The following is a 27859-nucleotide window of genomic DNA, read 5'->3' as shown; positions in this document are numbered from 1 at the left end:
TTAAAAAAAAAAAAAAAAAAAAGTCAAATGATTTTATGATTATGTAGAATTAATTAGGAAAGTCATACAAGTAACACTACAAAAATCTTTACCCCCCCCCCCCCCCCCCCCCCCAAAAAAATATACATCAAGCCAGATTCATCAGGCTGAATTCTGAGGAGATGTGAATACAAGAGAACACAAAACATATTTCAGTCTCCTGTAAAGGCAGGACACCATACAAATATGGCCTTTTAAATGGGTTTGAATATAATTAACATTAACAACTGTCATATTATGAGTAGTAACCTGTTACACAAGCAGCCTGCTTTCACTCAGTGTGTGTCCATGTCTTTCTCACAGCTGGTCATTACAAAGCCTCTGTTTCAGTCATGTTGCTGCCATTTCAATGCCATCACCATGTATTTAACTCCTTATATTAACTGACTCTGACTGTGATTAGACTTGTATGTGCTTTTAGGGTAAAACACAATTTATTAGTTTTAATAATTCAGTTTATTTCATTTCATTGATTTGTTCTCATTCTGTTAGTTTAATTCCTATAAAAGGCCTAATTTTTGTTTTCTTTTTTATTAATTGATTTCCTTTATTTCCCCACCAAATATAAGATAATAAATCTCAATTAAATTCCAGCTCTTATCACAAAAATAGTTTATTAGATGCCACCAATCAAATCATTAATTAGCTCTATGTTGATTGTAGTAGGGAATGTCACATTTTAAGGCCAGTAAGAGCTTCATCATCTAAAAGGATAAAAACAGAGAAACTAATCTATGAGCCTACTCTTCATTTACAGTCAGAACCATCAGCACAAATACAGCAGAATAAGATGCTTTATATACAACACACCAGGAGCTACCGGCCTGTCTGAATGAAGGCCCCAACTGTCCGAGCGGATCCAGTCTCAGTTCGGGTGCGGGGCCTGCGGTTCAAAACTGCGTGTTCCGTGTGAATTCGTCGTCGTCGTCGTCCTCTATGTCCAGCTCCCGGTCCGTGTCGTCTGACACGTCAGAGTCCAGCTCTGTGTGGAGCTGCTGCGGGGACGCGGACCTCACGCGAACTGTCTGTCTGTGCTCCGGGCTCTGGATCCCGGTCGACTCGCTCGCCTCGTCCCCTTTACCGTTACTCCTTCCGGCGGAGCCGTCGTCTTCCGCCTCCCTCTTACCTCCCTGGGGATTCTCCTGATGAAGACGGAGACAGATCGTTTTCTGATTAGGACCGTGCACCTGTGTTTTAATGTCATCACCGTATATCACTGCTTAAAATAAACCATTTCAGGTGACGCGTATCAAAACCTCTCACCTGTTTCAGTCTCCGCCACTTCGCCCGTCGATTCTGGAACCAGGTTTTTACCTGAGAGACCAAATGAAATTAATAAAAATGACTGTTAGACATTAAAGCTGATGAGACAACGGAAAATACACAAGTGCTATTAAAATGACAACTGCACTAAACACTGTGTACAGGCAGCCGAAAATGGATGCGAATTAGAAAACAATAAATATGAAATGAAATCAATAGATTTCGTTTATTATCAGTTCGAACATTCCTCAGTCATGAGCTGCGTGATTAATTACTGATTCTAATCAAATGCAACTTGTATAGGACCTGGAAACAAATAATGTTTCAATCACAGCTTCAGTTAATAAGGCAATAGGATGGAAAGATGGAGGATGGAAAAGCAGCTTTGCAGGGGAAGAACTGCAGATTGACTAATTAATTATGTGAATAAATCAAATTAATTTCGTTGTGCCATGGTATAATAATAATAATAATAATAATAATAATAATAATAATAATAATAATAATAATCAGAAGAAGTGATATGCATTACCTCCCTCAGTCAATTTGTACGATAATAAAAAGTAATTAAACATAGATTCAGATAATAAAACAGGTCATTTGGTTGATAGAGGTACGCACTGGGCTCAGCCCGCTCACCTGTCTCTCGCTGAGCTGCAGCATCTTGGCCAGCCGTTTCCTCTCCGGAGGAGACAGGTATTTCTGTGTCTCAAACTTCTTCTCCAGCTCTATGGTCTGGTCGTTGGAGAACCGGACCTGACCGCCTTTTCGTTTGTGCAGTGGCCGCTGGATGAAGGGAGTCCACAGCAGAGGCTTTCCTTTTGGACGGGGGGCAGAGAGGGAGAGAGTTCAGATTTAAAGCCGGGAATGGAATGAACAGTTATTTTTTGAGTGTGTGTTATTAAAATCTTTAAAAAAAAAAAAAAAAAAAAAAAAAAGCACCATCCGAAGAAAAGCGAACCTTGAAAGCTCCGGGGGCAAAAAAGCTTGTGAATCGACCTTAAGGTTGAATAAACTTTTTCTTTCTTTCTTTTTTTTGTTCTTGTGTCATTCTGGACGTTTTTTTATAGAGGCAAATCACATTTAAATAAAAAGTAGGGTAAACGTATTTTAATAATAATAATTAAGCGGAAAAAATAGAAGAAAATGGAAAGGAAATGACATGCGGGGGAAATAAAAGCACCTGGAAGTCATCCACATCTCTAATACAATTCATTTAAACATCTGACTTGATAATACACTGACAATCACTCTGACATAGCCTGAATCTTTCCAATAAAACTTCATTAGCTGTCAGAAACAGGATATTGGGATATTCAGTCAAACAATTGGAGTTTAAACAAATGAGGAAAAGTGAATTCATTGTTGAGCCTTTAAATGGCCGTGCGTGTTGTCTGAACAGATTTAGAGGGAGAAAGGACCCAGCAGTCTAATCAGGAGTGTTTTTGTCTTGTCTGGTTTCCTCTCCAGTTAATGGCCGGGAGCAAACAATGGCAGAGGCAGCGGCCGCCACCCGGGGCCTGCTGCTCGCTGTCTTTTAAGGAAGGTCGTGACGGAGTGAAAACTATGGCCAAATATCCGCTTCATGTGCTTCCTGCTTTGTGGTTGTGATTAGAGGCCGATGGCATCCACACCAACAGACAGCCCGTGTCCTCCTCCTCTAGCACTGACACAGAGTAAATCTCTTGCGGTTGAAACTGCTGTCAGGGACCTTCTTACTGCTGCGCTTTTCCAAAGGAAGTTAGCTAATCCAGTCCCATGAGATACATTTCTCAAAAGCAAAAATGGTATGAAGTGAAAGATTTAGTACAAAAATAGATATAAAAATAATTATGAAGAAACTTGTTGTTCTCATTTATCATTTATTTGAATATTTCTGCTATAACACAGACACCAATGCCTCTCAGTGTTAACGAGCTCTCTTTCGGCTAACATTACATCTTAGCTAATTAAGCTAGGTAGCTTGTGTTGCGGCTAATTATTACAATCAAAAATTAAAAATATTTAGCCTATAGTAGGTTACAATGGAACTAAGCTTATTAAAGGAATAGCCTAAATTTTTATGCTAACATGAAACATTTTCAAGTCCTTTAAACAGACAAGTTGATATTTAGGTTATAGGTGATGAAGTTTGTTTTTGAAAGAAAATGTTCTTCGGAGTTTTAAGATGTTAGCCTACTGCTACAGCACGCTACTACTAGCAGGCACTTCCATTTCTGTTAAGGCTGTTAAAGCCTGTAAGTTAATGAAAGATTTAGCCTTAAAAAAAAAAAAAAGTCATAGCAATGGCCTTCATAGTTCTGTCCAACCCGCTGGTAGTTTTGAATCATGATTAGCTTCTCTTTAATATAAATGGAGTAGCCCTAAACCTTATTATAGATATACAGAATGAATAAAAATAACGAAATATGAGATGTGAGAAAATGTGGGTGTCTAAAAAGACTACTTATAACAGGGAGAGGGGAATTAACCTAGGTTGTACTTATCTATATTTATCGGCCATTGTATTATTTTATCAATTCACATTTAGACTGGATTCACTTCACATTGTTTTCTGAAAGTCTTTTCAATGTGCGCTTTTTCCCCTCCGCCTGTCGCAGGAGACGAATGACGCTCGGTTTGTTTTTACTCAACACGAGGCCCATACGTCACCCAGACCCCTCCTTTTTAAAAACAAAATTATTTTATGAATTGTTGTCAATTTTAAACTCTTGTTAAACGAGCCTTTATCTTTCTCTCTCTCTCTCTCTCTCTCTCTCTCTCTCTCTCTCTCTCCTAAGATCCCATTAAGTTCGACGCGCTGCTCTGTTTGCTTTTTATTTTCTTCTCGCCCGCCAACCATAAACAAAAAGTCAGCCACATCCTCGCTGACCAGGCAGAGGAAGTGTAACAATATGTGAAAAACGGATCCCGGGCTATCAGAGGCCGAGTGTTTCCTGAATATGTCTGTATTGAGGATGTCGATAAAATAATCAGCAGCGTGCAGCGGGCTCCCGAGGAAGCGGCTGGCCGGGGTGAGCCAGGAAAACATTTAACAGCTTCTGAAACCAGATTTACTCCTATCGACAGGCTCACGGCTTCCGCTATGAACGGAAAAAAAAACCCGGCTTGTTCAGCCAGCGCAACACAAAGTCAGACGGTCCGCTTGTCACACTATACTTAAGAGGACCACAGTGTAGTGGGGACACAAATAGATCTAAACCAGATCTAAACACAACCCTACACCTACACCTACACCCTGACTCCGTTTTTTTCCTTTATGTTAGGCCACATGATTGTTGCTGTATTTTATTGTGGCACACATTTAAACGTGATTTGTGTGTGTGTGTGTGTGTGTGTGTGTGTGTGTGTGTATATATATGTGTGTCTTTTAAAAATCAACCTGACATATTATACTTTGACATCTTTATGATGTTCAGCTGACTTTCAAAAAAATCTTAATGGGGTCTGAACAGGCCTGGCAGTGCAACAGGCGTGCGTAAAGATGGAGCCGCCGGTGGTGGAACATCTGAGAAAACTGAAGGACTGAAGGGGCCTCATCTCAAATCCTAATCTTAATTCATTCCCAGAGGAGCAAGAACCTATAATACAAGACGTGTATTTAGAAGAACATACAGAATATATATACAGGCACAGCGGTAAAATAACAAGTGATTTAGAGCCCAGATATGTTTTAGTCACCGTCTGACTTGATCCTCTGATGTTTCAGAACAATGGGAGTCAGGAAAACGAGTCAAGGTTGCCATGCACTCCCCCCAACACCACCACCACCCACCCCCTCGCCAACAGACTAAATGGAATTGGATAAGCCTGCTGCTATTGTGCCCCCCCCCCCCCCCCCAACAAAAAATACATCTGTTACAACAACAGTGTGACTCATGTGTGCGTAGCCAGGCACCACTCCGAAATGTTCTTTAGACGTGAAACGAGCTGGAGACTTGAGAGAGCAACAAGCCCAGAGACGCTGTCTCTTGCTCTAAAAATCTATTTCATGTAGCCTACATGGAGCTGCAGACGGTCTTGAGCTCGATATGCATGCATGACCAAGCGTGATATACTTATGCAAAAATAGTTTCGTTGGCACTGAAACGAAGCTTGTGAAGATAAAAAAAAAAAGTCTCATGCACAGGGTAAAAAGTGCTCTGATGTGCCACATCATCCATGCAAGCTTCACTACTTTCTTTTGCGCTGAAATTGACTTCATTTGTTCATTTATTTGTTTATATTCACATAGAATAAAGCACACAACAAAAAAAAAAATCTCAGGCATGATAAAAATGCAAGATGAAAAAAAAGCGCATGTATGAAAAGATTATGTCATGAGACTGACAGTGTCATAAGGGAAACAGCCTAGACTTGTGGAACTGTGCTTTTTCTGGGCTTTTTCCACCCAGGACACAGAAGACATGACTCTAAGGTGCCCTGGATGATTCTCTAAATTCACTGCAAAGGAGAAAAGTATGATTTAAAAAATTATCCAACAGTTTTACGCACGCCGAAGTCGCCCAACTCACCGAGAGGGTCGCGCCTCAGCAGCGCCTGTGCGTACTCCCCCATTGAGCGGTGGTGCTGGTGGTGGTGGAACGGGTAGATGGGGCCGGCGAAAGCCCCGGCGGTGGCGTACGTAGCGGTCAACGTCGCCGCGGCATGGTGCGACAGCGCCGGGTGGATCGGCGTGGGTTCGTAAATGGGCGTCCGATAAGGCGAGATGAGACTCGTGAAGGAAGAGTTGGGCGATGCGAGAGTCGGCGTGGGGATGACCGGCGTGGAGCAGGAGGAGGATGAAGAGGCGGAGGAGGAGGAAGAGGAGGGAGAGAAGGTGGCGGAGGCAGTCCTCCCGAGAATGTCCTCGATGTAGAAGGGAGTCGGGTGAGCAGGCTGGATGGGAGTCGGTGCGTAAAGCGGGACGCTCATGGTGCCGTTTACAGCCGTTGTGCGCTGGAAGTGAATTAACGGAAAGCTGCGTCCCTCCCTTGTCTCCCTACAGCCTTCCTCTTTAGCGACAGTCTCTCACGAGAAGCTTTTACATACTACCAACCATCTGCTGTTACTAACTTTCAGCGCAAACTTCAGTCTGAAGGAGTCGCGGAGGAGACCGTTAGAGTGTTTTGGTGTCCATTCGGGTTGCGGCGGTGAACGAGCTGGTACTTGATCCAACTGTTGGGGCTGTTATCTGGCTGCAGGCGGAGGGAGGGAGGAGATAAGTGGACTGCAAACTTCCTGCAGGTGGCCAGGGCCCATCTCTGATTGGCTCGTTCGCAGCTCCCAAGTCGAGCCACACAGTGATCAGATGACAGGAGAGAAGAGAAATTGTTTTTGACTAATTTGGAGTAGACCTGTAAGCCACAGTAATCATGAATTGTTCTTCATACTCCTCATGCAGTTTTACAGGTCACTGTGCATTAATAGCATCCGTGGAAGGAGAAATAGTCACATACTTTTATTTAAGTATGCAAGATCGCAATAAAAAAAAAAAATACTGCATTGCAAGTAAAAGTCCTGCATTTAAATTCCACTTTAAGCGCTAAGCAAAACACATCATCAGCCAAATGACACTTAATAAACGGAATCCTTTTAAATTACTGGGTTATGTGATTGTTCCTGGTGCATTTATGTATAAGCAGCGTTTTTAATATAATATCTGATTAAGGTGAAGATCATTCAGTTGGACAGTTCGTGTATCAGTGTCATCAGATGATCATGTATCTTTCATATGTAAAATCTCAACCTGCAAAAATACACAGTAGTAGTTAAATGTAGACACTTAATATGCATTAAAAAAAAGCATACATGTATACATTACACATACATTTTTAAATAATCACACATTCATGTATTTTATCACGTGGTTATAAGCTTCTGCTAAAATCAAAGCGGGTTTACTTTTCTTTTTAGCTTATTTTATTTGTGTAGTAATATGTATTGAGTTCCTCTAATAGCAACACTGATGTATTAATGTGTGCAGCCTGTATCTGTTCCTCTGCCTCCTTTTTAACCTTTAGGTGGATTATGAGACATTGGTCCCATGGACAAAGACAAATAAAATGACCCCCCCTCCTAACAACCAGATCGTTTTGCATCTTCCTCCCTGGAATTTTGCCAGTTTCCTCTTAAGTCCTGTTGTTGTTTGAAACGGTTTTGTTTCACGCTGGAGATGAAGCTTTCTGACAAAAAAAAAATCCTACATCAGAATGTAGTAAACATTAATAGAAAAGAGGAAACCTGTGATGCAGGGTGCAGCTGTATTAGGGGGGGAAAAAATCAAATAGCAGATACTCAAGGATTCAGAGATAATAAAATATTATGGGGACGCCTGTACGCTTGATTGAGTTGTTTGGCTTTTTAATGAAAACTGTCACTTCCTCTGGGGGCTCTGACTCACGGGCCATCATAACACACAGACACAAGAATGAAACATCTAATGAATCGTATCCTGACTTGACATTAAATGGGTTTATTTCTATTTAGTGACCTTTTTATTCTCTTACTGTTTGACACTAATTAAATACTTCAATAAAACACGAATGGATTTCATTATTTCACTTTACCATTAATGTTAGTTAAGAACTTAAAGTCCATATTTGCGAACAAAACAAAAAACAAAACAAAAATAAGAGATGACTGGGGTCAACCTAGTGCCCCCCTCAGTCCTTAACCTACAGTTTTAAATAGGTCTTTGAGTAATCAAACATCTTGGAGTGTTATCTGACTATATATAATACAAATCAGCTGCAATCCACATCCCTAACGGTGCAGCTGAATGGCGAGTGATTAACTCATGATTTGAATGTTTGGAGTTTTCCTGTGAACTCCGTCTATCAGCGCGGTTGAGGTGATACATTTACGGCAATGACTATACATGCAAATGGATTTTAATTGCCCATTGAGCGCACGTTCACCCCGTCCACACACACACACGCGCGCACACACACACACGCACGTTTCCGCAAAACGTTAAACAATAACCGATGACTTCTCTGTTCCAGAGTTACAGCACGGACACAAAGCGTCGCCTCCCCCGCCTTCTATTTGGGAATCGGGCTGCACGTGTTACGGTCATCTGGATATTTACTTATTTATTTATTTTTATTACCACCTTGAGTTCATTAAAGAGACGCTCACGAGCCCGTTGCCTCTTGCTGATAAGCGGCGCGCGCACAAATACAATCCAGCGCCTCGCGTGCTTAAAAGCGCGCACCGCCGACTGCCAACTTTCTAACGGCCGTCATTTAGATAAAGTGGACTCGGAGAGCAAACAGGGATATGAACAGCCTTGAAGACATGAAAGAAATCACCGAGCGGCTAATGTTTGGGAGCGAGGCAATCATTACAGCTCATTGATCCGGCCAGCTCCCCCGTGGCGTCAGGCCCCTGTCCGAAAACACACGATTGATAACTTGGCCGCGGAGGCGCTGCCACCGCCGCCGCCGCTGCTGCTGCTGCCGCTCCTTGGCACCTGGCGCCATATAATGTTTGGAGGCTTCCATTAACCCCTCCCTCAACCCCATCGCCTCCCATTCATGGTGGAAGTCATCTAAACAGGGGGGGAGAGAGAAATAAACAGGCGCAATTTCTGACTTCTGATTTACAACCAAATCACAATTTAAACTTCTGATTAGTGTCATTTTCCTAAATCATAATCATGGCGTTGGTGTTAGGTCAATATTAAGATGTATATGTTTTTTGTTTTTTTTTTTAAAGCTGCTATAAAAGCCACACAGGTCGGTTCACTTCTCACTTACGCTGCCTTATTACTTCTGCTCATTACAGCTCTTTAAAAATGATTAACTGTGTTACACATTGATCCTAAACTGGCTCAGAATCAAAGATTTTTTTTTACACCTCTGTGTCTGGTGATGAATGATTTTTGGACTGTCACATTTTTTTGGCAAGACATATATGTTTGTTTTGCACACTGTTAATGAGACTTTCACGGCTTGATTGACAGCTCTCTCACTTTCCAGGACAAATGACATTCTGACTATAATCACAGCAGGAAAAGTACAGGTCTGGTTCATTACATTAACAACGGCCCAGTTCCATTAAGTTTCATTTCACCGGCATTCAGTACCAGCAGCCTGGGAATGGCTCACATAAATGGAATTCAGCTGTTGTTAATGTTACTGATTAAACCTGTGCTGTTCCTGCTCTGATCTGTCCAAGTGTCTGCTGTCACAGACAAAGACACCATCATGACATAAGCTTCTGTGTTCAGGTTGTGAGACTAGAAATTCCGATTTTGACTTAGATCTGAATTTGGACTTCTGAAAACTTTTTTTTTACTTAGTGTTTCAGGTTTTTGACTTAAGTCCCGATTTTCAGACAGAAAGTTAAAACTCGTAAGAACATAAACAGAAGCTTTGACTTAGTACAACAAAATTTATGATGCAAATTTCTGATTTAAATCTGAAGTATTTGTCCAAATCAAAATGATAAAAATAAGTGTCAGGGATTATTCACCAGGCACAGTAAGGAATCAAATCTAAATGTAATTAGTTTCACTTGAACGTTTATTTAATCTGCAAATACAGAACAAATGAAATCAGGCATGACGTATATACAATAGTGCTGATGCAGCAGCCCTTCCAGATGTGGAGCAGCTTCATGCTGAGTTAACTTTTTTTTTTTTTTGTGGGAGCATTGTTTAGACCAACCAGCATTATGTCATAATATCACTGTAGTCCGTATTTCTGCTGATCTTAAAGTTTACAGGAAATCTATTCTAATACTGAAATTCTACCAAAATAAAGTTCTATTTTAAATCCTTTCAGCGCAAAATCCTGTGGTGTGAAATGTTTTTCTCCAATTTTTGTTTAACCCGCACTCTCTGTCTCACACTCAGCCCAACCTTTCTCACTTTCATATAGAGGGAAAGTTTTTTTATTTTATTTTTATTGTGATAAGTATACACGCTTTATTTGGTTTCTGTTACCCAGCTCTGTAAGAAGAGAGCTGAGTGGGTAAAGACAGAGGCTGAGGTTGGAGTGGGGAGGCAAATTTCAAATCCAGAATTATTTACAAAATTTAACTGAACTAAAACTGCAGGTGAGACAGAGACGAAATAGAAACCACAGAAACGTGGACTGGAAATCAAATAATGACACTGAGCCAGTCAGTTCCGATGTGTTCCGCTTCACTTGCTGACAAACACACCTTGAAATATCCAGACACGCTGAGACCTGATGTCCTCTCCTTCAAAAAGACAAGCAGGTAAGTTGTGACCGACTGTCAGACAGACAGACAGGCAGATAGACCGGGTCCTGGTCAGAGTGTGTGTGTCTCCCCCCCCCCCCCACCCGCCCCCCCCCCTCAGGTGTCAGCTTCTGACAAATTTGAACAGTCCACACCCTGATCCGACTCCTTGCAGGGCTGCAGAGCGCACAGGATATGCTCCAGCGTCCACTGCCCCTCCTGTAAGGCGTGCTCCTCTAGGGTGAACTGACCCTGCTTGGTCCGGATCAGCTCCTTCACGTGAGCACATGATGACAGAGCTGTGACGAACACACACACACACACACACAGACACAGATTATTCATATAACTAAATGTTAGCAGGCTGATTTCTGATCTGTCGGTTCTGTGCACCGATTACAATGAACTGATCTCACCTTTTCCCAGGTCATCCACCAAACTCCTGACATAAAACCCACCTCCACACTCAATATCTGTCAGGGAAACACAACTGCTGTGACTCTTTTCTGAATGCGCATTGTGACATTAACAGAATACGGAAACAGCAGGATGAGTGTTGTGGAGGAAGAAAGAGAGATACTTCATTGTGCAACGTGTGCTAACCCAGAGTGAAGAGAGGAGGCTTGAACTCCTGCAGGGTCAGGTTGTACACAGTGACTGGTCTGGCAGGCTTGGCCTCAACCTTGTGACCTTTCTTCAGCAGCACAGACAGACGCTGGCCGTCTTTTTTCAGGGCAGAGTAGCTAAAATAAATAAATAAATAAATACATAAATAAAACAACATTTAAAATAAATGAAGAAATCACACCATACTGAAACCTTAGGTTGTCTTCCTTCATACAGAGACACTGGCAGGAAAGCTTCTTCACAGGGGAACTGGCAGAAGTAAAATCTAGAGACCACTAGAGGCTCCTGTTTTTGTCTGTGATAAGCTCAGCAGGGCAGCAACTAACCATTATTATTAACAGTTCAAACTCGCTTGACTAAATGCTTGACAATTATTTCATCACCAAAACAAGGCGAACAAAAATCTGATGGCTTTCATTCTTATATTTTCTATAAGTGAAGGTTTTTTACTTTTATCTGTCACTTTTTTTTACCATCTGAAAAACAAGGACACAGGTTTCAGAATCACCAGACTGCAAAGTTCTTCCACCTGATGGTGTTAGAAATGATCTGTAAGTGAAACCTTTGCACAGTTTAAGTCTTCCAGTCCTGAAAACATGTCCTCTGATCGGAGGTTTTACTCACAGTGGAGGGACTTGCATGATGTCACCAGTAAAGGATTTCAGCTTCTCCTCAAAGTCTATCCTGGTTATGTGTCCTGTGGGGTGTAAAAAAAAACACAAAACAAAAAAAACAACCTGAACATGCTGAGAAACAGAAGCAAGATGTTCCAATGGTTTGAATGAACAGATCATAGACTGCAGAAGGGGGTGAGCTGTTCAGATGAAATGATAAGGGTATTTACCAAAGTCCTTCTCCAGGATCACACTGCCAGTGGCGTCGAGAGTGTCAGTGGCTTTTCCCAGTTCGCCCACAGCAACATATTTCTGAAAAATAAACACTCACACTTTGGTTTGGTCTTGCGTAGATCCTAACCTATAAACATACTGTTACTGATACTGTTACTGAGACAATTAAGTAACAAAAAATGTCAGTACAGAGACACAATATGTGGACAGCTGACAAACTAAAGAAAGGACCAACATGGTTTTGATTCTCCGAGTCTCTGGACTATACTGGATGGATCAACACCACTGTTCAGAAGATAATAATAAGATTTGGTGTTTTGATAGTGGTGGTGGAGAGAACTGTTGAACACCAAAATCTGCCATAAGTGCTGAGCTGGGCTGAGATCTGGTGACTGCGAAGGCCACAGCATGTGACACTGTTCAGTGACCTCTCCTGCTCTGTGGATGGAGACACTGCCATGTTGTTTCTCTACTCATTTATTAGGTTTACCCTTTGTCACTGTATCGGTCACTGTATCTGTATCTCAGGAGGTTGTTAAGAAATGGTGTCAGCAATAACTCATTGATCACAATTCTTTTTTTGTAAGGGATTTTAACAAAAATTAATAACCGTATGAAGCTTTGTTATCACATTTTTTTCCTATTAGTATTGCTGTTAAAAATCTAGTATGGAGTCTAGTATATAGTCAAACATGCACTGATTACATCACCTCAGGAAACGAACACAACAAATAACTTCTGCATTCTCAGATCTCTCTCTGTCCCTCTGCTGGAAACCTCCATCACAGCTGTCCTCCACTTTTCCAACTACCAGCACCAGGTCATGAAAACTGACGCATGACAGTCACATAAACGCCTGATATATGTCAGTTGGACTTTTTGGCAAATGACGCTGTTAAACACAATCGATTTAACTAACACCACAAATCAGTGTACTGTTCTTGTCCATCTTGAACGGAGGAAAAGGGTGTAGGTTGGGAAAAAGAAAGAGGTTAGTGACATCCACAAAAGCTAACTGAAATCAGGAATCAGCAAACCTGGAGTTGGAGAGAGGGGGTGGGTTAGAGCTACTTACAAACATAGTCCTGCAAATTTTACAACCAGTTAATACAGAAACCAAGATCATCCAAAGGGTTCACATATGTTTTCTTGCACTGAAATTGTTTAAAGATCTTTTTTTTTTTTTTTTTTAACTCTTTGGCATTAAGTGGAAACAAACTCACCTTTGACCCAGCTAACATGGTACTGAGCATTTTCGTGCCATTCCCAACACCAACAACTGAAAGAAACAGTGACAGCGTTAGAGTCTAATGCCTGAAGTTTAGATGTGGCCATTTTGGCTTGTAAACACAAGGCTGGAGTAGAATGTGATGCTGGTTTAATCCCATCCACTGTGGTGTAATATAATGTAATGTAATGTGCCATACACAAGCACAGGAGAAGTGTAGTGAAGAAGAAGTGTATGCGAGACCACACAGAGCCAATCTAGGGATCAGGCATTGTCCTGTACAGTTCATGTCGTTCCCACAGTTCAATAAATGCAGTCAAAACCACCACTGAGTACAGAGCCTACCTCTGCCGAGGATGTATATTTATGAAAATGTTGGAAAATAAAAATGTCCTATCTCACAATGTTAAGGAAAGTCATAAAAGAGATGCTTGGCAGAAGTAATAAAAAACGTGTAATTGAATTAACATCTCTCTGACAGAATCAATAAAAAAAGAAACATTGTTAGCTTCATAAATGTAGTATTTATGGCATAGCTGAACTGTATCTGACAGTACAGGTGTATCTGATAAGGTGGACACTAGGTGTTCACTCATACTTATTTGTAATGTTCCATTTCAGTGTATTTCCTCTGTTGTATCAGAGGGTAACGGTATTGTAAAAGTACAGGTTTTAACCTTTAGTTTAAAACCATATCCTGCTCTGTATGTTTGTAGCATGGCTAAAAAAAAATGCATTAGTGTCAGCCTGTCTGCAACTTTGGTCCCAGTCGAAATATCTCAACAACTACTAGAAGGATTGCAGTGATGTTATGACATACGTGGCCCCCAGTGGATGAATCGTACTTCCTCTACTGCCACCATGAGGTTGCCATGTTTCTGATTGGAAAGGCAGGGCAGAGGGCATGACAACACTGATACAAACCCTGGCTCTGGATCTCACACAGGCTGCTGCGGCAAGACCTCAGGTGCAAACAGGTGAGCTACCAGTGCACCTCTGCTTTTGTCATCTTACTAATGCAACTGATATAATATTTAGTATTGAATGTCCAGACTCTTCTCGGTAACTTCCTCTTGAGGTTGGTGTATTTTTCAATAAATCTTTCCTTTATGAAGGGCCTGGTGGCAGGTTTTGCAAATGTACATTGTTTACAAAATTTACCAGGACCTATGCATATTCAACCCCCAAACTAATACCCCTTCTAACCTTATAACCAAACCCAAGCTCTTGGCCCAGAAATGCAATGGAGACACATTACTAAGTTATTAGTTAAGTATTTGGGTGGAACTCTCCTTTAATAGCTGTCCCATCACAGCCCAAAGCAGGAGTGACAACAGCTGCACGTGCACCAGCACCTGGGTGGAAATGGTACAGTCCGCTTACCTAACACCCCGCTGGCACCACTGTCCAGAGTCCCTCCGTGCCCCATCTTCAGGCTCTGCTTCTTTCTCTTTCGCGGATTTGGGTTTTGTACGCCAGCTTCTGAAACATACGCGACACAAAAACATTAGTCACTTTAAACAGTTACCAACAGGCTTGTTTCTTTGATTCTGTCCTGTCGTATTACCCTTGAGTAAAGCTTCTTTGAGCGCATTTAACACGTCTGCAGATGTGGGCCCCTCTTTTTTGTATATCGCAAACAACCCATTTAAAGACTGTAGTTTAGACAGAGAACTACTTATCGGAACCGCAGTGTTACTCATGTTCCCGGCCATGCTCGTTTCAGTCTTCTTCGCCCTATATTCTTCTTCTTCTTCTATTTGCTTAGATGCCAACTGCGCCATAGCGAACCGTTGTTCTACCATCGCCATCTACTGGTTCAACGAGTTAATAATGTTTTGGACCCCAACAACCCAATATAAAATTACATTATATGACATGACAGTAAAGACATTACGACCCATTTGACTTCTCGACTGATTAAGTGCAGTTTTAGCTAGCTTTAAGTTATACTACCCCTGGACGAGGGTAGAAGTAGATGGCTAAAAAAAATTCTTACGTTTTCGAAACTACGTTGACCAAGATGCTTTGTGCGGAAATGCACTTCCTAGTTACTTTGTCGTTTGGCTTTCTATGCCTATGTCAGCTGTGCTGTCCAAAACAACAACCGCCAGGAATGTATTTGTGCTGTAGTCACCGAGGTTTGTGTGCATTTTTTTTTGTCTGAAGGCAACATTGCTATTGTTCAGGGAAACTTCTTTAAATACTTACTTGATTTTTACGTTGGTTAACCATTTGAAACGCGCGCAGGAGCCTTAACGCTAACGTCACGCGACACTCTAATTCAAATATGTAGCATAATTTTAGCTTAACTTATCACCAAGCTACATGTACTGTAAATTATAAGGCAATGCCGTTTCTGAATAATTCGGCAAACACCGCTTCCTTCCGCCAGCTAAAATTACTTGCAAATCAGTTCTTAAAGTTATAATTGTATGGTGCTTCTTAGAATGGATGTTGATGCTAGACATGTTAGCATGATATACATTTCATACATATACACATACGTTTACATGATTAAATACATCTAGCAGAGGGAATCCCCTTTAGGGTGCAGCTGTAAGACCCATTCAGTAAGATCCATGGTTTCACTAAACCCTGTGGCTGCTGCTAATTACTCTTTTCATTATCAATTCATCTGTTCATTTTTTTTTGGTCCTTAAAAAAAGTGAGAAATATGCATAATGATTTTCCAAAGCCTATTGTCATCAAATTGTTTAATTTGTCCAATCAACAGTCTAAAATCAAGTTTACAATCATGAGAGGGAAAAAAGCAAGGAGCATCCTCACATTTTAAAAGCCACAACAATGGAATATTAGACTTTTTTTTGCTTTAAAAATAATTTGAATTTTAATCTGTTATAAAAGTAATTGCAGATCAATTTTCTATCAGTTAATGAAGTCAGCTCTTGTTTGTCAACAGCTCAAGTCCCAGAAGAAAGAAGGAGGAAGTGAAGACTACATTTGCATCTCAGATGAAAAGGATACCGTGGTGACCCAGAATGGAGGATTTCAGGCAGACGTACCTGCGCCTGTGTAAGGAAGGAGGTGTGGAGCCTCAGGAGGGTGTCGTGGCTCAGCTCCAGGAGAACCGGGCTGCTCAGGGCTCCAGATTGGATCTGAGTGGACAGAGCCTGTCTGTGGACACCTGCTCTGTGCTGGCCAGGACCTTCCAAAAAGACATCATCTTTACAGAGGTGGTGCTCAGTGACTGCATGCTCAGCGAGGAAGGTGTGTGAGGTTTTAAGACTATTGTTAGTTGCTTAGTGTAAAAGCGGGTGCCAGCTACTATACATAAAAATATAGTATAAATTTTATACTATATTTTTATGTATAGTATATAGTGTATAGTTTTTTTATACTATAAAAAAATAAAAATAAAAAAATATAGTATAAAATGATGTGTAACAGTTTCTGATTTCATGCTTATGTGTGACTCTCAGGTGCCAAAGTACTCCTGACTGGACTGTTTGGCAACACAACTGTGAAAATCCTCGATCTGAAGGTACTTCCTGCCAAATTACGCTGTCGAGACTTTCAGACACTAGTGGATTTTATTTCATGAGGTGTGTATTGATATTCGGCTGATGCAAAATATCGTTCACAGGGAAATAACCTGAGATCAGCAGGGGCTGAGGTGTTGGGAAAGTTGTTGGCATGCAACAAGGCTCTGCGTAGGTGAGAATGATGCACACAAAAACATTCATACTTACTGTTGGAAAAAGTAAGTGAAGCTTTGAATTTAATAACTGCCTCATTTGACAGCGAAAACTGCCTCTGGTATCTGCAGACTCTGAGTGCTACTCTTCCTCTGAGACGATGAAGTTGCTTTTCTGTTTCTCAGTGAACTAAGCTCTATGTGTCGATCTTCTGATGGTGTGGTCACTTTTAATCCGCCTGATTAAGCTCTGGATACAAACTTTGTGCAATTGAGGATTTTGTCGCTTCCATCAACCTTTTCTAATGCCATACTTCAAAATGAAGATAAAGATACACTGATGGAAACACAGCTAATGACCGATTCTATTCACACACTAGCTCAATTAGCCATTACATGCAGTTTATACTAGGAAATTGGCAGAGTAAAGTCCTTTTAATGTCCGGTTTAACTGATTCAGACATTTGCATTCACATATTTTCACATATTCACACATTTTTGAAACCAAAATACCTCCACAGTGCTGCAACAGTGGCTAATGTCCAGTCCCCATTCATTAACTTATGATGCTTAAAGCTTCTGAATGGTGTTTGCAGGCTGGTGTTGGAGTGGAATGCTTTGGGGGTGTGGGATGAGGCCTTCTCCCTCTTTTGTGAGGGTTTGGCCTCCAACACTGTGCTGACGCAGCTGGACCTGCGCAACAATCAGATCAACCACCACGGAGCATCTGAGCTCGCTCTGGCACTCAAACGCAACACCACCCTGGAAGTGCTAGGTGATTCATAATGGAATAAGATATGACCCTTTGGGTTTTTCTGTACTGTGTAAGAGACTGTTCAATGTTACGTTTTTTCTGTTTTACTATTATTTTTTTTTTAATTTGTCAGAACTGTTTCTGAACGCTGCTTCCTCACAGTGAGAAGGTTCTGGCTCTGAAGCTGCCAGCTTGCAGCTCAGGCCTTTCTGGGGGAGTTTGCATGTTCTCCTCTTGCCTGCATGGATTTCCTCCAGTGACTCCCACAGTTGAAATGCATGCGGGTTAGGTTAACTGGTGACTACATTATAACTTTAACACGTCATGAGGATTGTAAGGATGATGATTCATCTTCACGGTGTAAGGAGGCGAATCTACTTCACCTGCTGTTGACTTGTATATTTTCTTTTTAAATAATTATCTCCTCACAGTGTGAAATAATCCCACTTTAAATTTATATCTTCAAAGATATTCTTTTTTTTTTGGTCTTTTGCAGTCAATGTTTCTGATATACATGAATGTTTATGACTGAATGATGGTCCACTCTTGCTCCCCTTTATGACTGTTACTGTCTTTTCACAGATCTGAGGTGGAACAGCATTGGTCTGCTGGGTGGTAGGTCCCTGCTGGAGGCTTTGCAGAAAAACAAGAGCATAGTGCAGCTGGAGATGGCAGGGAACAATATTCCCAGCGATACGCTCAGAGCACTTGGTAAGTGTTTTATTCAAAGGGAGTAATAATTAAATTACATCTGTGAATGTAACTGTGTGGCTTCAGTTTAAATAATAATTTATGACGCCTCTCGTTCCTGGGAAAGTAATAACATAAGTATGATGTGGACTGATGTGCAGTTTATCACCCGGTGATACCTCTTACCATGCATGCTGTCCCCTCTGGACCCATAATTATCCGTCCTCATTCATTACCATTTGCTCTTGTTGGTTAAACCCTTTCAGAGCAGACCATAGAGCACAACTCAGACAGGCAGTCCACCCTGAGAGAGAGCCGCAGCAGGACCCAGGTCCTCAGCATGGAGATTCAGAAACTGAAGGACAAGAAGGGCCGCCAGGTAACCCTAAAACTAAACCATGAAATACTCTTGATACTCTTAAGGTGCTTTCACACCTGTGATTTGATTTACGTGGTCCAGAGAAACGACCAGAGAAACTTAAACTCAAATCACTGCCAGCAGGGGAGGAGGAGGAGGTGACAGACTTTTTGCAGTCACCTTTCAAGACTGCAGGCAGTGTGCTTGATACTGTAAAGGCTTTTTGGGCCTTTTTTTTTTTTGGTATACACAAGATTATGGGTGAAATATCACTTTAAATTATCTATACAACACAGATACAGATTTAGGATAAAGTTTATGGTCATAACTCCTTGTTGTTTCTCTTCTCTTTCAGGTCCTAAGCCTGATGGAAACCATAGACAGGCAGAGGGAAGAGATAGGACGCACCAACAGGTGATAGCATCATTTGCCATAATCATAGTTGTATAACTGTGGCACAAGGTCCACGTCAGTTTTTAACCCCTTATATTTGCACTGGAAAGGAAATAAGATAGATGCAGCCCTTTTATAAATAGCACATTCTTTAACTGCCTTAACAGTGGTATAATAGTAACTCTAGATGAGATGATAAAACAATCATATTTGTAAGAAAATCAGGTTTTATATCCATGATTTCTTGGCAATGACCTCACTGCCTCCTCTCTGTGTCATTAGGTCCACTACCATTCAGATAGGCCAACTCCAGGAAGCTCTGAATGAGAGGAAGTCAGCTGTCAACTCTCTCACTGCCAAGTAAGCATTTCATCCTCTTTCATTCCATGTTCACAATATAAAGAACAGCACAGTCTGTGTCTGGTTATAGTGTGCAATATAAGAGACTATAAGACGTTTTCAGCCAAGCACAAAGTTTTATAAAGGACAACAGTATAACCCAGTATGATCCCAGCCTGAAGCTTGTTTTTATTTCCCATCACCTGTTATGTTATGAATACATGAACACTTCTGCTGATGTCAAATGTCTCTTGAGAGTCTTTTTTTGAGTTCTAAGGTGTCTTTTCACCTTCAAATCAATGTGACAGGTATTCCTGAAAGCTGTTACTGATTAATCTGGCAAATTTTTTTTTACTTGATTTGTCATTTGATTTGTTACTTGACTAATCATTACAGCTCTTGTCTATAACTCTGATCACGTGATTTGATGTTCAGACTGCAGATGACAGAGGCTGCCCTCGCCCTCTCTGAGCAGAAGAACCACAACATGGGAGAACTGCTGGCTCGAGTGAAGGCTGAGAAAGAAGAACAGAGGGAGCGACAGAGCAGAGAGAGGAAGAAAGACCAAGAGGTGAGGTTAGATGGGAGGTGAGAGAACCTGGTAAAAAAAAAAAAAAAACGACACAAACAACATGACTGTCTTATTCTTCGACTTTTCTTTTAAAAAAAAAAACAAGCTAATCTTAGTACATACATAGGTGAACCCATTGTCCTCTCTTGTGGACATTTATTGCCTATCAGTGGATCAGGAGCACCTGTTGCCATTCCTCTTCCCTATTGTTTTCCCATTCCAGGCCAGTTAAGTATTAAAGCCTATAAAATATATCGAAGCTAATTTTTAACACACTGCTTTTATCATTTAGTTACCGTATTATTTCCTACTGCTGCTTTTTATGTTCTAGTGCTGTGTTTAGCATTTAACCTATTAACTTTTATCTCCTGAATCATTATTGTTAACTGCTGCCATCTTGCTTCTTAGCAAAAAAAATAGTAATTTCATATGTCGTATAACTCGGAAATTCTGCAAAACAATATCACATCGTGACAAACTGACATGCACAAAAAAAAAATATCACATCGTGACAAACTGACATGCACAAAATCCAAATTATTTACACATATGAGACATAACTTATAAATTTGTGTTCTGTGTTCATCTCCTTGTTTTCCATCCTGTAGGACTGTGCGCTCAGAGAGGGCAGACTCCTCAGAGAGAACCAAAACCTGACTGAAACCAACATCCAACTCAGGAATAAGGTCAAATGAATGTCTGTTCAACAGAACACGGAGCCATCTTGTGATAAATGGTGTCAAATACAGCTCTAAGATCTTGCAGGACGAGAGCGGGGAGATGAGTCCATTGTCTGAGTCTTTGAGAAGGTTGTTGGTAACTTTCCACAGTGCTGTTTCTGTGCTATGATCTACTCTAAATCCTGACGGAAAATCTTCAAACAAAATCCTGAATTTGGTTTGCAACAGCTTTTTGGAGGATTTTAGAAATACAGGGGAGGTTGAATATAGATGAATATAATCTATAGTTGGCTAAAACATATGGATCAAAAGTCGGCTTAGTCTTAATTACTGCAAGCTGTAAAGCCTGTGGTATGTTCATAAAGATACACTGATCAGATCTAATATGGAAGTGTTAATTAAAGGTTCATCTTTTAGATGCAGAAAGGTCTGAAGTTAGATCTGTAGGAGAGAAGTGGTCTAAATATAAATCAGGTGTTACTGACACATCTGCGCCTGTTGTGGCAGTTTTGTGAGCCTGAATGTTTTGTGTATGTGTGTGTGTTAGGTGGAGGAAATGGAGAGCAGGTGTAAGTCTCAGCAGCAGCAGATCTTTGAGCTGAAGCAAGAACTGACGAACAGTACAACGGAGCTCAAGCTGCGACTAGCACAGGCAGAAGGTAACACACACATACAGAACACACACACACACACACGCAAACACACAGTCTTTTTCACAAAAAAAACCCCTGCAGAGATTTCCTGTGTGTCACCCTCTGACAGACCGTCTGGAAGCAGAGAAACGAAGGTCCAAGCAAGCCCTGGAGGACATGGACAGTCTCCGACAGAAAGAGGTGCTCTCTTGAAATTCTGAGCCAGTTGTAACAGGACGGAGAGACTATTTCTTTTACCTCAGAGGACCATTTATGACAACTTTGGTCTTATTTGTGTAGGTTTGTCCATCATTTGGTAGCGCCAGTCTTTAGGAACATGAAGACATCACTGAAAAGAAGACTGATGGGTCAAGAAACACAGGCAGATCAGACAGCTTAGTCAAAACGTATTAGGAAGAAAAAATGAAGGAGTAAGGTCAAATTATTAACCAAACTGTCTGTTATGAACATCCATCACAGTTTACAAACATCCAAACAGTTTTTTTTTCATGCAATTTGATGAATTCAGTTGTGCTCAATTTCAGTTTGACATCCAAATACAGTGGGTTAGATAACAGATCTGCATAATCTCTTGTTTTCTTTCCAGCCTGTTGGATCCTGTCTGACTGCTGACGTTTCTTCAACTGTCAGACTTCTTAGTTCTTAGTTATGGCGACATGGTCTCAGTGATTAACCTAGTGACTACCGTGTTACATAACAAACAAATAACGGACTAACCACTGTAAATAAGACCAAAGTTGTTGTTATTAAAGTCCATTGGACTGTTTGTTTTTCTGTATTATCTCCTAAAACTCAATATTCTAAAAGATGTAGACTTTTTAAAAAAGATAAAGCGCTAAAAAAAAAAAAAACATTCATATTTCTGTACAGGTGGAGCATGTGAATCGTCATCTAGAAGAGAGTGAGAGAGCTCTGCAAGAGCGCATCTTCAAACTGGAGGGACAGCGAATACAGCTGGAAGAGGTCAGAGCTCAGAGTACCTGTGTTTAAAAGAAAGTCAGCCTAGTAGCTGAATACCACTGATGTACATATGAATAACTTAAATATTATATATAATAATATACTAAAATATAACTTAAATATGCAATGACCTCTATAGAAACAAAAGAATAAAATCAGCAGCAGACTTTCAGTGTGTTACAGCCAGCCTTCTGCACAATGCATTTGTCAGCTGGTGTGAGCAAGACACCTACGTCTCGAGCTCCTGCCATCATTAAAGGGAAACCTGTAGCTACCGTCCAGCAGTGCAGTACAAATACATGGGATTTACTGTTGACAGGTCTCTGTTCAAAGTGTTCTAGTGTTGAGTCATTTACTAACATTTGCACTAACATCTGTTGGTTTTACAATCCCAGTGTGGAAAAACTTGCTGGGGGGAAAAAAAAAAATTGAATCATGTGCTGCAGAGGTGACGCAAACATAAGATCTTTTCTTCCACCAGCTACTGGCTTTTTAAACTAAATGTGGTTCAACCTGTTACAAGCTGTGGGTGTAAAACTGTGGCCTGTAGCTTCTGCCTCCTCTTCACTTGCTTTATATTGTATTCTTTTTGTATTTACTATTGTTGGCCGCTATCTAATTGCCCCTCAGAGACTTGAAGGCTTTACTCTATCCCTTTACCCATATATCCAAGACTGGTGAGCACACATCTAACAATGGCAAACCTACTCACCACTGTCAGCACCCTCTGTCATAGTCAGTGAAAGAGTGCAAACACATTACTATGGGATATATTATTACAGCAAGATATGCCCTAATAATGTACAGTACATGTCTAGTTTTATGGTGACACTATCAACAGGTGAAATCAGACACTAAGCTATATATCAGTTCTCCTGTCAGAGGCATCCACAGCATTATCTCTATATTCCACCTTCTATATTCTATAATCCACCATCACACAGTTCTTCCTCGAGCAGCTAAGGTTCAATTCCAGAGACCGTGTGGATACTATATTTATTGAACGTGGGAGGTTATTACTTTCCCTAACTGTATTTTTCCAGACGGTTCAGTTATTCAAATCCAACATGTTGGCTTCTCTTTGAAAGCTGGGAATTTCCCCCTGTCTCGGGTCAAACTGGAAGTCAACGTAGAGCATGGGAACACAATAGTTGTTGGAGTGATGATTTATAACACTGTTAGTGAAGAGGTGCAGTTTGTGGACACAGTAAAATACAGTACATCTCTGCTGTAAACGTAATGTTGTTCTAATGTAATGTTCCTCCTCCTGTTGTAGGAGCTGAGTAAAGCTAAAGCAATGTGTGTGACAGAGAGGGCCCAGGCAGAGGAGGAACTGGGAAGAGTGCGAGCTCAAGTGCGTCTGGAAGAGGTGGGTTATAAAATCTGCATCTCTCATCGGTTATTGAGGTGACATTGTTTCCATCCAGCCGTCTAGTGAATCCAGCCGTCCAGTGAATGAAGAGTGAGGTACCTCAAAAAACCGTAATCCAACTGAAGTGCCATTAAACTTGAGCTCTTGATTTTTATGGTCCCTAAATAAAAAATATTGCCGCCTCCTGAACTTTTCTGTAGCTCCACCATCAGACCACAGATATGGAAATTAGTAATCTTACAATGTATTAGCAACAATTTGATTTAGAAAAAAGGAATTATCTTTTTAACAAGTATGTAAACAGGATTCCAGAAGCATGATTACAATGATTACTTGACTTTACTATTTACCACTAAGTTGCAGCTATACCATCTACTTACAGGCCACAGCATATACTGGATGCTTTATTTGCCAACAAAAAGAAATGATGCAGGATTTAGAAGTTACAGTTATCATTAAAGAATCTGAAAAAATGAAAGGAAAAGATATGTTTGCAGACACTTCAGATGCAGTTATGGGTAGCCAAAACAATTCTCTATCAGAATGGCTTCCCTTCCATGTGCATCACCTTCCTTCCTCTGGTTTCCTCTGAGCAGCAGGAGCACGTCTCATCCTTAGAGGAGAAGCTCCGCTCGGTGCGAACCTCCCTGCAGGAGGTCCAGCTCCACTGCTCCCAGCAGAAGCAGACCATCTCCGTGCTGCAGGCCAAGAACAGCCAGCAGAGCGTAGAGGTGGATGGGCTGCGGCGCAGGATAGAGGAGCTCCAGCAGGTCAGGACCCACCAGATTGCCTGTTACACACAGAACATTCCAGACTCGCAATGTATAGGCATCATTATATTCCACATGTGCATCCATGGGTACAGTGAGCTTGGTTTCAGTTCATTTAGGTTAACAGGAACTAAACCAATACTTCAGGGATGAGGGTTATCACTTACTGTTGCTGCCTGCTGTCCTGTGGCCTTGTCCATCTTGTCTCTTGGGTGTTTGTCTGTTTGCATCCACATGCTTTGGGTGTTTAACGGGTGGTATGTTGTTGCAGGAGCTGTCGGGTAAGGACCAGGAGAGGGTGGCCGAGGTGAGCCGGGTCAGGGTGGAGCTGCAGGAGCAGATTGGACATTTACAGGCAGAGAGGACGGCACAGGGAGGACTCAAAGAGAAGATCAATGCTCTGGAGAGAGAGATTAAAGGTACAGGCTCTTTTTTTACCTTTTATTTAAAAAAAGTGCATTTCAAGAAGTCAGTTAGTTTCCTCTTGTGTTTTTATTTGTGTCACTTGTTCCATTTCAAATGAATTTGTCTAAAGAAATGAATTGATATCAGTAGCATAAGATGCCCTACTGCAGTATATCAGTATATGTCACATCAACCAGTAATAAAAGTCATTTGAACATTTAACTGATTTGGTCAGAATGTAATATTTTTTACCATATAACCAGGTCAGACATTGTAGATTTCAAATCCATAACTTTTGAAATGTGAATTGTTTTCTGCACTGCTGTCGTTTGTACCTTCCTCTCTCGGTGGTTTGCTGTCCTGCAGTACTGAGCAGTAACCACAGAGAGGCGCTCCTGGACAAAGAGAGTGAGATGTCTTCCTTGCTGGAGAAGCTGCGGCTGAAGGAGGCGGAGATCCAGAGGATGAGGGAGGACGAGGCAAACAGAGCCAGCTACCTGCAGAACGCCATCCTCACCTACGTTCAGGGGTCTCCTCTGGGTCAGTACAGCAGCCCCAAGAAATGACCCAGAGAGTTCAGAACCTTAGCTGTGACCTCTGAGCCCTCACAGAGAACCTGCACAGATCAGGAGAGTCTGCAGAAGGAACCAAAACATGATTTTCTAGACTTGAATTTTTTTAAAATTAAGGAAACAGTCGACTAGAATGGGAACATCTTCCTACATCAAAGGCTGTATTAGATTTACTGATGTTTGCAACTATCTTTGCTAGTCTGTCCATCCATCCATCTATTCAATCAATCCTATAGTTCCTAGTCCTTCACTTAGCTTACCTAGAGTTTACAGCCATGCTAGTAGCACCGTGAGGCTGTGCTTTAACCTAATGCTAACATTAACATGCTAACATGCTCACAGTGATAATACTAACCTCCTGATATTAAACGTATATAATTTCCATACAATGTTCACCATCTCTGTTTAGTATGTTAGCATGCTAATTTTTGCTAGCAAGTAGAGCTGAGGCTGATGGGAACGTCATCAGTTTTGCAGGTATCTGATCATAAACCAAAGTAATGGATAAATTGGAACTTTGACCTGGTGATGGTCCTAGATGAAAAGTCAGAGATTACCACAGTGACTACAGTGAATCTTCAGGGAGACGTGACTGTGTGTAGCAAATTTCATGTTCATCCATCCAATAGCTGTTGACATATTTCTGTCTGGACCAAAATGGTGGACTGAACAACAGACTGACATCCTGTAGACATTCATGGTCCCCTTTACATTTTTAAATCTTCAATCTGAGTTTAGCAATTTAGCACTTTCATGCTCTTGAGTCTATGAATCTTTTACCTATCGCCACCCAATGGGCATAATGGACATTTTACCCCCACTACTAGTGAATTACTAAATAGTTCGGGGTTTGCTACCAGCACATTAGATTTTAACCCTTTTTTTTGGTTTGTTTTAACAAAGCCTTTGCCAGCTGCATGAGATTATTATCAGTTTCAAAGGTGCCACAAAGTGCTAGAAACATCGAAAAAGAAGAAAAGGGGTAAAAACATGAATCAGTGGAATTTGTCTCTAACACGCTAAGCTCCGAAAAATGTCAATGAACTGCAAGTGGTCATTACTGTTGTTACGGTCCAGCTCCATTCTGCTGAAGCCATCCCTCCACTCCCGGTGAGTTAAAGGCAATGTTGCGTTGCTCGTTTACATCCAAAATGAGATTTGGTTCAAATATGCCTTAATATTGTATCTGTCAGACCAGGCAGCTGTCCCCCAACCAACCCATCCCCCTTTACCCGTAGTTCAGATGCAGAGAGCAGGAAACTGATTCACAAAATTGCAATTGCTGTTTTTACAAATGATATTTTCTTTTATAAAACAATGTGCTGTTTTTATATCTTGATATGTTTTCAGATGTGATGGATATTTTATTTGTATGTTGGTGCTTCACCATTTTTGCTTTATTTTTGATTACATGTGTTTTTATAAGAGTATAATGTCTGGTGCTTTTTCTTAATGTGTTTTTTACTGGATGACTCGAATTATTCTATTATTCTATTTAACAGGTAATGTGACAGTGCTGAGTGTAGTGTGTTGTTGGGGTGGGGATGTATGAGGTCACTGGGTCTTGAAATTACTGCCAAAGATCCTTAACTGTCAAGATAGTTCACACACATTTCAGTCCCATCAAACCTTTGTCTGTTGTTCTGTAGTTCCTGGACTGTTTAAGACTGCAAATCACTGCAGGTACAGTGTGATTGGATTGAAATTAGTGGTGGCTGATATTTAAAATACCGATTTTCAATATCTTGAATGAATGGAACCACACAAATTCCAGTGGATTTGAACATTTCCCTTTCAAAGATTTTCCAGTGAAGTCCCTTAAATAGCTCAGAGTACATTTGTGCTGAAAATAAAAGGAAACAATGGTTCACACATTCTAAATATGCTGCCCTTACAGAGCTGTCTGAAAGGGCTCAAAGTCAAACAGATGAGGCCCTGCCTTTTTTCAGCAGGCCCCTTCACAGATGTTTGACTCGCACAGCACCTCTCAAACACAGAGACACGCTTGATCGTACATCAGGACAAATTTAATTACACAGCTAGGAGGAAAATAAAATCAGTCTGAGTAAGATGAAATAAGAGCGAGGAATGCTGGTTCAGGCCCTGATTTAATTAAGGGGATAAAGGGACAGTAAAGAAAATGCATGAAAAAGGCAGAGAAAAACGACAGACATTGACTTACATTTGAAAGTAGCTTCAGTCAGAGAGGATTTAAGGATTTTAAGGATGTTTGACCATTTAAGAGGGTTCACAGGCTTCAAGACTCACTGATAGCCAAACATAAAAGATAATAATTTTTTTCCTTTCCTGAAATGGGCTTTCATGCTCGTGTATTTTTACTCTGTATTCAAGTAATTTATTAGCAGCATCTCTTTTATTCTATTCCCAATTGAAAGCCAGTGTCTAACTGCTGCTATCAATAGTAATAATGCTCAGTAAACGGTTTTAAGCGAAGACGGAAGTAATGGAAGTGAGTCCTCTCCTCTT

At 41.0% G+C, this 27859-nt stretch overlaps 3 protein-coding genes across 3 annotated transcripts; 1 reads left to right on the top strand and 2 right to left on the bottom strand.

Moving 5' to 3' along the window:
• Positions 1-489: 489 nt before the first annotated feature.
• Positions 490-6484, bottom strand: hhex (hematopoietically expressed homeobox). The gene is made up of 4 exons (XM_041029590.1): positions 5817-6484; positions 1942-2120; positions 1303-1353; positions 490-1181 (listed from the first exon to the last, which is right to left on the bottom strand). The coding sequence occupies exons 1-4, from the start codon at positions 6214-6216 to the stop codon at positions 930-932; spliced, it is 882 nt and encodes a 293-aa protein (XP_040885524.1). The 5' UTR covers positions 6217-6484; the 3' UTR covers positions 490-929.
• A 3316-nt stretch (positions 6485-9800) lies between these two features.
• trub1 (TruB pseudouridine (psi) synthase family member 1) lies at positions 9801-14930 on the bottom strand. The gene is made up of 8 exons (XM_041066479.1): positions 14765-14930; positions 14581-14679; positions 13193-13248; positions 11966-12047; positions 11746-11818; positions 11098-11237; positions 10911-10967; positions 9801-10793 (listed from the first exon to the last, which is right to left on the bottom strand). Exons 1-8 carry the CDS (start codon positions 14910-14912, stop codon positions 10612-10614), a joined length of 837 nt encoding a protein of 278 aa, XP_040922413.1. The 5' UTR covers positions 14913-14930; the 3' UTR covers positions 9801-10611.
• A 306-nt stretch (positions 14931-15236) lies between these two features.
• On the top strand, positions 15237-26781 carry lrrc45 (leucine rich repeat containing 45). Its single transcript, XM_041067323.1, has 18 exons — positions 15237-15338; positions 16121-16428; positions 16641-16702; positions 16805-16875; positions 17452-17630; positions 18192-18320; positions 18566-18678; positions 19013-19071; positions 19333-19410; positions 19825-19960; positions 20569-20646; positions 21188-21299; positions 21403-21473; positions 22164-22256; positions 23530-23622; positions 24222-24395; positions 24667-24814; positions 25167-26781. Exons 2-18 carry the CDS (start codon positions 16200-16202, stop codon positions 25364-25366), a joined length of 2025 nt encoding a protein of 674 aa, XP_040923257.1. The 5' UTR covers positions 15237-15338; positions 16121-16199; the 3' UTR covers positions 25367-26781.
• The last annotated feature ends 1078 nt before the right edge of the window (positions 26782-27859 follow it).

Source organism: Toxotes jaculatrix, chromosome 21 (genome assembly GCF_017976425.1).
Source record: "Toxotes jaculatrix isolate fToxJac2 chromosome 21, fToxJac2.pri, whole genome shotgun sequence".
Taxonomy (NCBI): Eukaryota; Metazoa; Chordata; class Actinopteri; family Toxotidae; genus Toxotes; species Toxotes jaculatrix.
This window is presented reverse-complemented; position numbering and strand designations above follow the sequence as displayed.

Coding starts and splice junctions, on each gene's coding strand:
- hhex (XM_041029590.1), bottom strand. CDS start 6,216: ATGAGCGTCCCGCTTTACGCACCGACTCCCATCCAGCCTGCTCACCCG. Junction 2,121..5,816: donor GCTGAGGCGCGACCCTCTCG/GTGAGTTGGGCG, acceptor CCCGTCCAAAAG/GAAAGCCTCTGCTGTGGACT. Junction 1,354..1,941: donor TGCAGCTCAGCGAGAGACAG/GTGAGCGGGCTG, acceptor TTGGTCTCTCAG/GTAAAAACCTGGTTCCAGAA.
- trub1 (XM_041066479.1), bottom strand. CDS start 14,912: ATGGCCGGGAACATGAGTAACACTGCGGTTCCGATAAGTAGTTCTCTG. Junction 14,680..14,764: donor CAAAGAAGCTTTACTCAAGG/GTAATACGACAG, acceptor CGTATGTTTCAG/AAGCTGGCGTACAAAACCCA. Junction 13,249..14,580: donor TGGTGCCAGCGGGGTGTTAG/GTAAGCGGACTG, acceptor TGTTTCTTTCAG/TTGTTGGTGTTGGGAATGGC.
- lrrc45 (XM_041067323.1), top strand. CDS start 16,200: ATGGAGGATTTCAGGCAGACGTACCTGCGCCTGTGTAAGGAAGGAGGT. Junction 19,072..19,332: donor GAGATAGGACGCACCAACAG/GTGATAGCATCA, acceptor CTGTGTCATTAG/GTCCACTACCATTCAGATAG. Junction 21,300..21,402: donor GCGACTAGCACAGGCAGAAG/GTAACACACACA, acceptor ACCCTCTGACAG/ACCGTCTGGAAGCAGAGAAA.